This window comes from Pan paniscus, chromosome 16 (genome assembly GCF_029289425.2).
Source record: "Pan paniscus chromosome 16, NHGRI_mPanPan1-v2.0_pri, whole genome shotgun sequence".
NCBI classification, from domain to species: Eukaryota; Metazoa; Chordata; class Mammalia; order Primates; family Hominidae; genus Pan; species Pan paniscus.
The window spans coordinates 22,574,278-22,588,363 of NC_073265.2; the positions used below are offsets into that span (position 1 = coordinate 22,574,278).

General features: G+C 40.4%; 1 protein-coding gene across 2 annotated transcripts in view; it reads left to right on the forward strand.

Annotated features, from left to right (window-relative positions):
• Positions 1-14,086, forward strand: part of RYR3 (ryanodine receptor 3) — a 563,020-nt gene that overhangs the window by 485,147 nt on the left and 63,787 nt on the right. For both annotated transcript variants that reach the window (XM_034938474.3, XM_057299827.2), the window contains exons 68-69: positions 11,329-11,416; positions 12,429-12,521. In XM_034938474.3, coding sequence (XP_034794365.3) covers positions 11,329-11,416; positions 12,429-12,521 — 181 coding nt within the window. The remainder of the gene's footprint in view (positions 1-11,328; positions 11,417-12,428; positions 12,522-14,086) is intronic.

The window sequence follows — 14,086 nt, forward strand, 5'->3', positions numbered from 1 at the left end:
GGCAACATGGGGCCGAGAGTCCAGGCCTGGGACGCCACTGTGAGGACTCTGACTTTTACTCTGAGTCAGATAACAAGCCCCTGGAGATTTTGAGGGAGTCTGTAATGTGATCTGATTCACTCTTTGAGCACTGTAGCAAGAGGTGGAGGCAGCAGGGAAGGAAGAAGACCAGTGGGAGGTTCTCCATGATCCAGGCAAGAGTGGAATGTGATCCATAGAAACTGAAAGTGGATTAGCAGTGTCAGGGGTGGGAGAGAGTGATGGGGAGGGACTGCTTTATGCTTTTTTTTAAGCACTGGGCTTTCCTTTTGGGGTGATGAAAACATCGTGGAACTGGATGATTGTAGTTTCACAACATCGTGAATGTACTAAACATCGCTGATTGCAAATTTTATGTTATATGCATGTTACCAGGTTTTATTTTATATATATATACATATATATACATATATATACATATATACATATATACATATATACATATATATACATATATATACATATATATACATATATACATATATACATATATATACATATATATATACATATATATATATATATATATATATTTTTTTTTTTTTTTTTGAGACGGAGTCTCACTTCGTCACCCAGGCTGGAGTGCAGTGGTGCGATCTCGGCTCACTACAAGCTCCGCCTCCCAGGTTCACGCCATTCTCCTCCTCAACCTTCTGAGTAGCTGGGACTACAGGCGCATACCACCACACCCAGCTAATTTTTATTGTATTTTTTAGTAGAGACAGGGTTTCACCATGTTAGCCAGGATGGTCTCAATCTCCTGACCTCGTGATCCACCCGCCTCGACCTCCCAAAGTGCTGGGATTACAGGCATGAGCCACCATGCCCGGCCCTTTTGTTTGTTTGTTTGTTTGTTTCTGTAAGTTGATGGTGGCTGAGGCCAAGATGGTAGCAGTGAAGGTTGCCAGAAGTTGTCAGATTCTGGGTCTGTTTTGAAGGTAGAGCCCTTGGAATTTCCAAATTGGGAATGAGAGAAAAGAGAGGAGTCAAAAATGATTCCAGGAATTTTGCCTGAGTACATGGAAGAATGGCCTTTTTAGCAATTGAGGAAGACTGTGGATACATCAGATTTGGCCAAGGTTGGAGTGAGGTTGTTGAGGGGAAGATCAGGAGATCACTTTCAGATATGTTGAATTTAGTTGCCTATTCAATAGAAAAGTGAAAATGTTGAATGGGCAATTGCATATAAGATTCAGAGTTCAGGGGAGAGGTCTGGTGTAGACATATGAATTTGGGAGTAATTGACACATTTAAGGACTGTGAGACTAGATGAGATAAGTAAAGGATTGAGGAAGAGACAGAAGAGTTCCTCAGTACTAAGAGGTCAGGCAGAAGAAGAGGAACAGTAAATGAGACTGAGAGGGAGAAACCAACGAGACAGTAGGAAAGCCAACAGAATGTTGTCCTGAGTGCCAACTTCACAAAGAGTTTCCAGAAGGAAAGAATGACCAACTGTTTCAAATGCTGCTGGTAAATAAGATGAGAACTGAGACTGGGCATTATATTAAGCAGCTCATTAGTTATTGGTGACCTTGACAAGAGCAGTGTCTATGAAGTATTGAAGATAAAAAGCCTCTTTGGAATGGGTTAAAAGAATGAGAGAAAAGGACTTGGATCTGGCAATACAGGCAACTTGTTCAAGTTTTACTCTAAAGGAGAACAGAGAAATGGGACACTAGCTAGAAGCAGAAATGTGGTCAAGAGAGGAGTTGTTAACATAGGAAACTTGTCAGGTTGTTTCTTCACCAATGGGAAGGATCCAATAGAGATGGGGGCTATGATCATGTAAGAGAGAGAAAATTTCTAAGGCAATGCCCTTGAGCAGGCGAAAGGTCAGCCTCAGGAAATTCATCCACAGCAACAGACAGGAGGGCAGAGACTGTGTGTGACTCACACACACACACACCCCTACATTTGGAGAGAGAGAGGGAGAGAGAGGTCTTTTGGGATCCTTTTCTGATTGCTTTTATTTTCTCAGTGAAGTAGGAAGCAAGATCATCAGTTGGGAATGAAGCTGGGGAAAGGTGCCTAGAGGTTTGAAGAGTAAAGAGAAGGTATGAGGGGTGGTTCCCAGGGAGAGTGGAAGAATAGATGGACCAGGGAGATGCGGGGTGATTACCAGGTAGCATTAAGAGATCTCTGGTCATGAATTTACAGTAAGACCCATCAGCACATTGTCTTTTTCTCCAGCCAAATTCAGCTGTCAGATATCAACCAAGAATAGGAAGTAAGTTGCATTTAATGAGAGGTGAGGTTTTGCAAAGTGAGTATAACAAAAACACGCTAGGGAGTTAAGGGTATATGTAAGGAGGTAATTATAAAGATTTACCGTGGAATTTAAGCTGGATGAAGAGGAGGACAGAAAATAGAAAGCCTAATGTGCTTGAACAGACAAAGGATCAAAGGATTGTTGGAGAGTGGGTACTAGATAGGAGGAAGGTAGTGGACAGAGAAGTGAAATGCATGGATTTAAGATTAGGGGATTAGGGGAGGTTGCAGTTATTAGTAATGACCATGGGATTGCATACTGAGGCAAGTGGAGGGCAAGACCCTTAGAGAAGAAATCAACAGACTGAAAGGCCATGGAGCTGGAAAATCATAAACACATATATTGAAGTCACTGAGAATGAAGACTGGTGACATGTTGAGAATATCAGTGAGATATGTGCTAAAAGCATGGATAAAGGAAGGGGAATGGCTCAGATTAGTGGACACCTTGGTATGAGATGAAATTCAAAACTGGAGACTTTCGGAGACACTTCATGGTGTGTGTCTCTGTTCTGATATCTGAGCACCATTTAGAGAGGAGAGGTGGAAAAGAGCACAATATAATGAACTTACCCAAACCTGCTGCTCCCTTCTCAAGGCCTCTCCCCGAACCTGAGTCCTTCAGGAGGGGCACCCAGAATCCTCATTCTTTCTCTATCCCTTGCCTTCAGCCCTTCACACTGACTCTGTGCACCTTCCCTTCTCTCCCATCAGTCAGTCCCCTGGGGTGGTGGCCATATGCTGTGCTGGACAGGCTGTGTGTCCCAGTTCACCATCATCGCTTCTATTCTACAGAACTTCAAAGGTTGAAAGTCTCTAATGTCATAATTAGGCAAATTAATTCATGTCATAGGAGAAATTTTTAATGTAATTCACTCTTTCCCCAATGTTCATTTGGTGCACAAAATTTAGCTGAGTGAAAATAAATAAACAACAATTATATGAGAAATGTGAAGGCTTGTGGGAATGTAAGTCTATAAAATCATAAAGCTATTGATAGGGTGAACACAGACATTTTCATTGTATCTTAGGGTATGACCCTTACCCTATTTGTGGGTTTTGTTGCATTTTTCCCTGTAACCAAATATGTGTCAGTTGTCCAAGTCCATTCTCCAGTTCTCCAACACCAATTGGGTATCCAACAATCCAATTTAATTCTGACAGTAACTACGCAGAGTTAGTGCAGATCCCACAGTCAATGGCTCAGTTTTGCAAGACTGTTCCTGCCTCAGACACCAGCCACAAATGAGTTGCCTAGGCTGCTCACACTTCTGCCCAGCGAACTGCAAATTCCATGGTTCTCATGACCTGGCTTGATAATTCACTCAGATTTGATAATTCACTGGAATAGCTTATAGAACTCAGGAAAGCACATTAATAATTACAGGCTTATTAGAAAAGAATCAACTCAGGAACATTCAAATGGAAAAGACGCATAGGGAAATGTATGGGTGTAGGGGAGTGCAGAACCTCTGTGTCCACCCTGGCACACACCACCCTCCCTGCCCATCAATGTGTTTACCAACCTGTAGGCTCCCTGCATCTCATACGAGCTTTTGTGTAAGTTTCATTGATAAATCACTGGCCATTGGTGATTTAGACTGAACTCAATCTTCAGCACCTCCTGTCTCCCCAGAGGTAGGGAGTGAGGCTGAAAGTTCCAACCCTCTTACCATGTGCTTGGTCTTTCTGATAACCAGGGCCATCCTGAAGCTACCTAGCCCTTCCCCATTCAAGGGTCACTTCATTAGCATAAACCCAGGTATGGTCAAAGGGGCTCGTTATATATAATTTAAAAAACTCCTATTACTCAGGAAATTCCACAAGTTCTAGTAGCTCTGTGCCTGGAAACAGGGGCAAAGACTAATACATATTTTTATTATACCATACCCTTCTAAAGTTTAAGGCCCTAAAATACAAATTTGAAAATGTTTAATTTTAAGGTACCCATTATAGATATTGAAGGGATGCAGGACTATTTGGGGGAACATTGGTAACTTTTTGAGTGGTAACCCATTCTGCCATGGGCAAGAAATGGGCCTAGATATACTCATTTTAGCATTATTTTATAAGGTAAATTGTACTTACTATTTAAAATAACCTAATTAAGATTACTTATATTTAGCATTCCAATAGAAACACTTTACACACAACACCTTACATACACACACTCTCTCTCTATATATATACATATATAAATATATATTTATTTATTTATGTAAATGTATATATAAATACATATAATACACATAAATATATATTATATATAAATATATACATAAATACATATTATATATAAATATATACATAAATATATATAAATATATACATAATATATATAAATATAATATACATAAATATATACTTATATAATATACATAAATATATAATATATAAATATATAATATACACAAATATACATTATATATAAATATATATTATACACAAATATACATTATATATAAATATATATAATATATAAATATATATTTATGTGAAAATGAGTACCATTTCCCATAGGTAAGGAAAGATTTTTTATATATATATATTTTTATATATAAACATATATAAAATATATATAAACATATATAAAAATATATATATATAAAAAATCTTTTCTTTCCTTACCTATCTATGGGAAATTGTACTCATTTTCACACACAAAAATCCCTGCTTTTTTGAGGGTCATCATTTTAGTCATTTCCCGTATCATAATAATGTTAGCAGTGTAGAGAAGGAAATCGCCAGAGTTTGAAGTGAAAAATAAAAGTAGAGTAAGGTTGCTCCTGGAATAGCTCTTTAATTGCATTTGTCACTATTGACGATCAAGACTCAAGACAGAGTGTGTTGTACTTATGCGGTGTTTGACAGTTGCTAAAAATGGCAATGTCAGAGAGTCTTTGAGATCATCATTAATTCATTCATCCCCACTTTTCAATCTGTTCTTCCCAGAGCATCACGGTCATATGAGCTGTGCTGAGAAATACAGGCTTCCAACGTGAGTGCCTTTAGTTTCTTCAGGTCCTCTCTTCATCCAAAAAATTAGCTGGCTTTGAATTATGGAATTGTGGCCTTGGCAGGGTTGTTAGAGGTCACCTCATCTTACCTCCCAGTGGATGGAGAAATACCCCTTCCTTTTTCCTATTGTGACTTTCTGCCTCTGGTTATTGGGAAAAGTGGAGAGCAAAAGACAACAGGGACAGCATTGCCATGCATGCAATCCCATTCTGGTTTCAGACCGTTCAAACCATTTGAGCTCAAAGGATAACTCCTACCTATCAGCTCCAATTTTACTCTCCAGAACCAAACAAAATTACTCTAATCCCTCTTGTGGCAGCTCTTTAAATATGTAACAGAGCCATCTTGGGCTTTCCTCTTCCCTGCTTTTTCTCATCATATTAAACCTTTGTACTGTTTTCTGCCCTGCCACAGCAGTGTGTAAAGTTTCTTCTGCATCTGGAATACTCTTCTGAAGAGCGGCTTCTGTTGGTCAGTGTCCAACCTGAAGTTGACCCAGAATAAGCAAGAACCAGCTGTGGTGTGCTCAGTGGGGGACACATAAGTGCTTCATTTCCACATGCCAAGAGATAAAAGTCAAGACGTATTAAACAAGACTTTTTCTTTTTTTTTTTTTTTTTTGAGACAGAGTCTCACTCTGTTGCCCAGCCAGCCAGGCTAGAGTGCAGTGGCATGATCTTGGCTCACTGTAACCTCTGCCTCCTGGGTTCAAGCGATTCTCCTGCCTCAGCCTCCCAAGTAGCTGGGATTACACGCATGTGCCACTACGCCTGGCTAACTTTGTATTTTTAGTAGAGACAGGGTTTCGCCGTGTTGGTCAGGCTGGTCTTGAAGTCCTGACCTCAGGTGATCCACCCACCTTGGCCTCCCAAAGTGCTGAGATTACAGGTATGCACCACGACGCCTGGCTAATTTTTTTGTATTTTTAGTAGAGACAGGGTTTCACCATGTTGGCCAGGCTGGTCTCGAACTCGTGACCTCAGGTGATCTGCCTGCCTCTGCCTCCCAAAGTGCTGGGATTACAGGCATGAGCCACCGCACCTGACCTAAACAAGTCTCTCTTTCTAAAAGGCAATCGGCTTCTTAGCCTCCTTCCTAGGAGTCAGAAATATTTAGAACTTAGCATTGAACTTTAAATAGTGAGATTTTTGGTGAAAACCTATCTCTCAAACTGTTGAAGGGAGTTAGAGTAAATCCCATGCAGCAACTGCCTCAGGCTTGGTCCTCTAGGGGAGGCTTTGGAACAAAGCTGAAAAAAGCTCTTACCTCCAAAGTTGACACAGGAGCATGGCTTCATTTTCTTTCAAAACCTGATCATTTGTCGTTTTTTGTTTTGTTTTGTTTTGTTTTTGTTTTTGTTTTTGTTTTTAGGACAAAGTCTCGCTCTGTCGCCCAGGCTGGAGTGCAGTGGCACGATCTCTGCTCACTGCAACCTACACCTCCTGGGTTCAAGTGATTCTCCTGCCTCAGCCTCCCGAGTAGCTGGGATTACAGGCATGTGCCACTACGCCCGGCTAATTTTGTATTTTTAGTAGAGACGGGGTTTCACCATGTTGGTCAAGCTGGTCTTGAAGTCCTGACATGAGGTGATTCACCCACCTTGGCCTCCCAAAGTGCTGGGATTACAGGCGTGAGCCACCGCGACCAGCCCCATTTGTCTTTTTGAAAATGGAAGTCTGAATCTCCTTCCTTCTGCCACCCCCCAGGATTCTGTTCTTATGCTTCTTGTTTTTCCTGTGACTGTGCTCAGTTATTTCATCCACTTGGGTTGCTGCTGCTCTTTTGGTGGTTGTTATAAATTTAAGGGTTACAAGTACAGTTTTGTTACATAGGTACATTGCTTAGTGGCAAAGTCTGGACTTTTAGCATGACCATCACCCAATACAACCTCTCTGGAAAACAGTATGGAAATTTCTCAAAGAACTAAAAATAGACCTACTATTCAATCCAGCAATCTCACTGCTAAGCATCTACCCAAAGGAAACTGAATTATTATATCAAGAAGATACTTGCACTCATATGTTTATTGCAGCACTATTCACAACAGCAAAGATATGCCATCAACCCAAGCATCTATCAATGGATGCCTGCATTTTAAAAAAGTGGGATACATATATACACACACAGTGGAATACTATTTAGTGATTAAAAGGACAAAATCATGTCTTTTATAGCAACGTGCATCGATTGGAGGCCATTATCTTAAATGAGACAACTCAGAAACAGAAACTCGAATACCACATGTTCTCACTTAGTGGGAGCTAAATAATGTGTCCACATGGACATAGACTGTAGAATAATAGACATTGGAGATTCGGAAGGGTTGGATGGAGCTGAGGGATGAGAAATTACTTAATGAGGACAATGTGCCTTATTTGAGTGACGTGCCATCTCCTCCATATGGCAGAATCTCTCATGGTTACCTCTAAACCCAACCTTCTTCTCTGCCTACAGCCTTGAGTTTTCCAACTGCCTTTTGGCAGCAAGCACTGCAGATGATAAAAGAGACCCACAGATCAGCTAGGTATCTACAAGAAAATCAAGCGACTAAATATTGACAGAGATGGTGAATCCCATAGGAGACTGGGAGCAAGCAGGAGAAGCACCTTGTTGCATTAATTGGGGGCAGAGAGGGTATGAGCGAATGTGAAAAGCTAGGTGAAGATCTTCCATTCTCCCGCAAATACCTTCCTTGACTTGTGTGCCTAGGGGAAAACCTTTAATGAGATGTTTTTCATTGCACTTACCACTCTGAGCTTGAAGAATGAACCTCACTAGAGATAAAGAGCAAATGTCTGCCTCTTAGAAGAGGGGTGGCCAAAGAAAAATATGTTCAGCTGAAACTGCATTCTCACACGAAGGCAACAAGATGAAAATCCTCTTCCTTCTCCCACCAAGAAACGTTACCCAAGATTTTGTTCCTGATGCTCTTGCTACTCACAGTCCCTGTGGCTGTTTTTTTCCTTGGCTAGATAGGATATGATCCTCATCTTTTCCCACTGAAGGCATCTGGAAAACCTATCAAGCTCATTTAAACCAAAACACTAAGGAATGAACAGCTGGTAGTTGTGATAAAATTTGACATCTGACCCTGAAAAATCAATAGGAAAGAAATCAGAAAGCATTGCCAACCTCAAGCCTCAAGTTTGAATTGCATTTGGCTGCTAGTAGTGGAGAATTGGCTATAGTGGCTTAAACAAATGAGAAATTTAATCTCACACGGAAAAGAAGTCCAAAGATAGTTGAGCTAGGGCCAGTATTGTTCCTCGTTAGAAAGCCTCATGCCTTTGTCTTTCTTTCTTTTATTTATTTATTTTTTTTTTTTTTGAGACGGAGTCTTGCTCTGTGGCCCAGGCTGGAATGCAATGGCACAATCTCGGTGCTCACTGCAACCTCCGCCTCCCAGGCTCAAGCAGTTCTCCTGCCTCAGCCTCCCAAGTAGCTGGGATTACAGGTGCCCACCACCATGCAAAGCTAATTTTTGTATTTTTTTAGTAGAGACAGGGTTTCACCACATTGGCCAGGCTGGTCTCAAACTCCTGACCTCAAGTGATCCACCTGTCTCGGCCTCCCAAAGTGCTGGGATTACAGGTGTGAGCCACCATGCCCAGCCTCATTCCTTTGTCTTTATATTCTCAACATTGCCTTCCATCTTTGAAGTTACTTTATGATATAATAAGCCAATTAGAGTTCCAGCCATCATATTTTCATTCCAGACAGGAAGTAGGAAATCAGCAGGAGAAAGGCAAAAAGACACCTTCAGCTATCTGATCCCTTCTTAGAGATTTATTTCCAGGAGGCCCATCCAACAACTTCTACATTCATCTTATTGATCAGAACTTAGTTACATAGCTATAGTTAAAGGGAAGCTGGGTAATGTGATCTTTAGCAGGGCATAGTTCCACCCTGAACAAAATGGGGTTTGTTACTATGGAAGAAGAGGAGAATGAATATTGAGTAGACAACCAGTAATGTCAGCTATATGAAGGAGAGGCTGCTTGAATCTGAAAACAAGAGAGATTACATAAGAATGTCCCTGAGACTGGAACCAAGGGCAGTAAGGAATTCAGGAGATAAGAGAAGGATCCCAAAGTGATCTTGGCCTCATGAGTCTCTACATTTCTTAGCCTGGTGCTCCTCATGAATGGGTAGGAGGTACAGGCTACCCACAACAATTCATTCTGATGTCCTAGGGCTTAGGGAACTGGCTTTTGGTAGCTGTTACCCTACATGAGGCAAGAGGCATCAGGTTTTTTAGACCATTTTGAGACGCATTTTTTTTAACTAAAGGAAGACAATAGTTTAACTTGTGTCACTGTGATATTTCGATATAATAAATATGTATTTGCTCTTCATCTCTGCTTTCTGGCACAGAGCTCCCAAAACTCATAGAATTACCTGAGGGAAAGGGATGAAAGGAACATCTTCTGTTATTCATAATAAGCCCCTTTCAACCATACCTGAGTTTATTCTAATGAGGTGACTCTTGGAGAATGGAGACTGGTTGCCAGATGTACCAACTCTGCAATTAGAGGGTTGGGACTTTCAGCCCCACCACCATTTACCCTCCCCTAACCTCTGGGGAGAGGAGAGGGGCTGGGTATTGAGTTTAATAACCAATGGCCAGTGGTTTCACCAATCATGCCTATATAATGGAGCCACCACAAAAAAACCCTAAGCTATGGGGTTTGGAGACGTCCATGTTGCTGAACACACAAAGGTACTGGGAAGGTGGTGTGCCTGGAGAAGGCATGGAAACTCCCTGCCTCTTCCCCCATACCTTGCCCTATGCATCTCTTTCATTTGGCTATTCCTTGGTTGTGTCCTTTATAATAAACTGGTAATAGTAAATCAAGTATTTTCCTGAGTTCTGTGAGCTGCTCTAGCAAATTATTGAACCCAATAAAGGGGTTGGTTATAGCCAGTTGGTCAGAAGTACAGGTCACAACCTGGGACTTGAGACCGGCATCTGAAGTGAGGGGCAGGCTTGTGGGTCTGAGCCCTTAACCTGTGGGGACTGCACTAAGTCCAGGTAGTTAGTGTCATATTTGAATTGTAGGACATTCAGTCAGTGTCTGAAGAGTTGAAGAATTGTTTTATGTGAGAAAAACCCCACATATTTGATATCAGAAGTGTTGAGCAGAGAAACAGTGGGGGTTTTTTGTTTGTTTGTTTGTTTGTTTAGTTACTCTATGTAGACATTTGAAAATGGCAACTCACCCAGCCCTTGGAAATATAATTTAATTTGAATATGTAAGCTACTTCACGGCAAGACAGCTTAGAGAAACAACTGAATTCCTGAAACTGCAGTTCAACCTTCTTGGTGCTACTGCAAAATTTCTTAACCAGTCTATTTTTTTGTTTTATGAGTAATGCTTATTTGTAGGGAATCTTCAAACCATTTTAGAGGGCATAGATGAAGATAATTGATCTCTGCTTATACACTTCAAATCACAGCGAAAAACATATTATCTTACAAATTTCATTGATAAAACTGGCTTTAAAGGAAAAGGGGTGGGACATGAACTGTTGAGAGTGCTCAGAATTTCAGAGGTTTGACAATGACAAGTGTCAAGGACCAGGTTAGATGTCTTAGTGACCAAGACTTGCTTACCTTTGCTAGCCTTATATATTAAAGGAAGCATGTCCCAAAACTTAGAGCTTAACCTTAATCAACTAATCAGTTTAAAGAAAAAACATAACCTACTTTTGACCATTTTGAAATGTCGATTTCTGACATCAGTTTGCTAAGGCAATTCTTGAATCCTTTGGCAAATGGAAATAATTACTGTAGATCTTTCAAGAAATCTACTCTAATTATGTACCTATATCTGAATGTTTAAGGAATATATTGCTATTTAGTCTCCCTGATTATTGCTTTCATATGAGAATGCAGTTTGATCTGGATAAATGTATGTCTCCAGTGTTGGTATAATTTTTAGGATGTGAATATTTTAATCTCTACTGAATTTCAAATGCCTATTTATTTACTTTTGGACCCAGATCTAACTGGCTGAAGAGTCCTGATGCTGATTCTGACCAGCTCTTCCGCATGGTGGCAGAAGTCTTCATTCTGTGGTGTAAATCTCATGTAAGAACACATTTGGGCCCTGGGTTTAGAATGGTTGTGAAAGCTGCAGACCGTGGAAAACTGTTGATGAAAAAAAGCCAAACAGTAAAATATTCGAAGAAATGTATTCTGAGCCACATGTGAGGACCACGACCCATGACACTGCCTCAGGAGGTCCTGAGAACATGTGCCCAAGGTGGTTGGGTTACAGCTTGACTTTATACACTTCAGTGGGACAGAAGTTACTGACAGAGGCATAAATCAATACATGTAAAGTATACCTTGGTTTAGCCCAGAAAGGCAGGACATCTTACAGGGGTAGGTAGTGGGCGTCCAGGTCATAGGTGGATTCAAAGATTTTCTGACTGACAGTTGTCAATCAGAAAGAGTTATTATCTAAAAACCTGGAATCAATAGAAACGGTGTCTGAGTTAAGACAAAGGATTGTCAGACCAACATTCTTATTATGCAGATGAAGTCTCATACGTGGCCACCCATAGAGACAACAGGTGACAAATGTTTCATATTTAGACATTTAAAAGGTGCTAGACTCTCATTTAATCTCTTCGAGATCAGGAAAAGACCAGGAAAGGGAAGGGGATTCTCTACAGAATGTGAATTTTCCCCACAGCAGAGACAGCTTTGCAGGGCCCTTTCAAAATAATGTCAAATAAATACATTTTGGGGTCAAATATTTTTATTTCCTTCCAGGCCTGCTGTCTGTCATGTGATGCTATACTAGAGTCAGGTTGGAATTTGGTGTCTTATTACTACCAAGAGTCTATTTTGTCTTAAGATCTCTATTTTAATGTTGATGCTGGTCATATGTGCCTAAACTCTAAAAGGGAGAGGGTGTAATGAGACATGGCTGACCCCCTCTTCCCATGATGGAATGAATTAGTTTTTCAGGTGTCTTTGGAATCACCTCGGCTGAGAGAAGGGGTCTATTCAGTTACTTGGGGAGCTTAGAATCTTATTTTTGGTTTACAGAACTGTCTTGTAATGTTTGCTTTTTCAATTCTTTCCCACTTAGAACTTCAAGAGGGAAGAGCAAAATTTTGTGATTCAGAATGAAATTAATAATTTGGCATTTTTAACTGGAGACAGCAAAAGCAAGATGTCAAAAGTAAGTCCTTAGAAATCAATTCCAAAAACTCTTCAACCTTAATTAACCTCAGCCACGACTTGGATCTGTTTCATACTTTCTGGGGATTAACACCGTACTGCATTTAGGTCAAACTACATGACCAACAGTCTCTGCTGCTGTTTCTTTGAGAACGAGCCGGAAGAAACTGCTCTCAAATAAGCATGGTCATCACATTTTATGAATAAATAGCTGTTTGTATGTCAAAAAGCTTAAGTTTCAAGACTTGCCTAAGGCATTTGAGAGGTCTCCAAAACAAAAGCTGCTGTTAGTGGTTTTAAAATAGAACTACTTCCTGTGTAGTGAGGATACAGAAATACACATGCCTAGAACCACGTTTTGATAGCGAGGAAAAAATTACCTTGCTTTGTAGATTTTGACAGCACGTACTCTTACATCATGCTTGTTTTCCTCCTATCTGTAATATCCAATACCTGTTTTATTTCAGCTGTGTTGATCTCTTAATGCCTTCTGTTTCTTTTTCATGATAGTTGCACTCAGAAAGCCAAACATTTGTCCATTTCCTTTAGGAAATGTTTGAAAAGGGGCATATCAGACATCTGTCTGAAGAAAGAGTAACCTATAGAGAGGAGCATAGCAGGAATACAAGGGGCACAAGTTAGCCTCCCACCTCCTCTTGCGTCGGCTCTGCACGCTGAGGCTTCATTATTTTGATTTAAGAGACTTCTCAGACGTACTCCTTCAAGTGTACATACAAAAGCAAAGCCTACTTAAATGTGATGTTTTGTTACCAGCTGTTATGACTTACCTTGACTCTGTACCCCCGAGAAATGTGCCTCAGTGAGGGTTGATTTTATATGTCAAGTATAAGTGACATTAATACCTGAGATGTGCATCTCTCTCATTGCTGGTACAGTGCTGCCTTTGAGGAGCATCAGGGTGGAGTGTGCATGGGGACCCTCAGAAGTAAAAGTCAGCTCTGGAAAGATGAGAATCATGGGTTTGTAACAAAGCCCTTGGGCATCTTTCCAAATAACCATTTGGGATGGAGGTCTCATATATAAGCTGCAGACAAGGGGCTGGTATGACACCAAAAATGAAAACTTTAGCATCTGGAGCTCCACCAAGCATAGCTAGCTCTAGTCAGCTGCGATCATTCTGAGCTTTCTGTTGCTTTTATTTATGTTGACACATTTCTTCCAACATATAGAAATTGACTGTTAGAGTTTATAGTATATTCTAAGTATACACTTTTAGTATGCATTGCTTGATAAAGTTTGACAAACAAAATTACGTACATACAAAGTAGAGCAATCACATTCATGAGGAATCTTTGCTGCAAAGGTATCCTTTGTGCTTTAGTTTTATTTGATTTTTCAGAATTCATTTTGCATGTCTTTTGGTAAACACATCTACTGTCATATGATGTAGACGAGGTTGAGTTTTTTCAAATCCACCTTTCTGGGACAGCTAGCTTATCTTAAGTTGCCTCTGCAGGTCTTCTTACAGGTATCACAGCCTCTTCTTTGACTCATCTACCTGCAGAAAGTCAATAAATCCCAGACAGATTCCATACTATCTTTTTT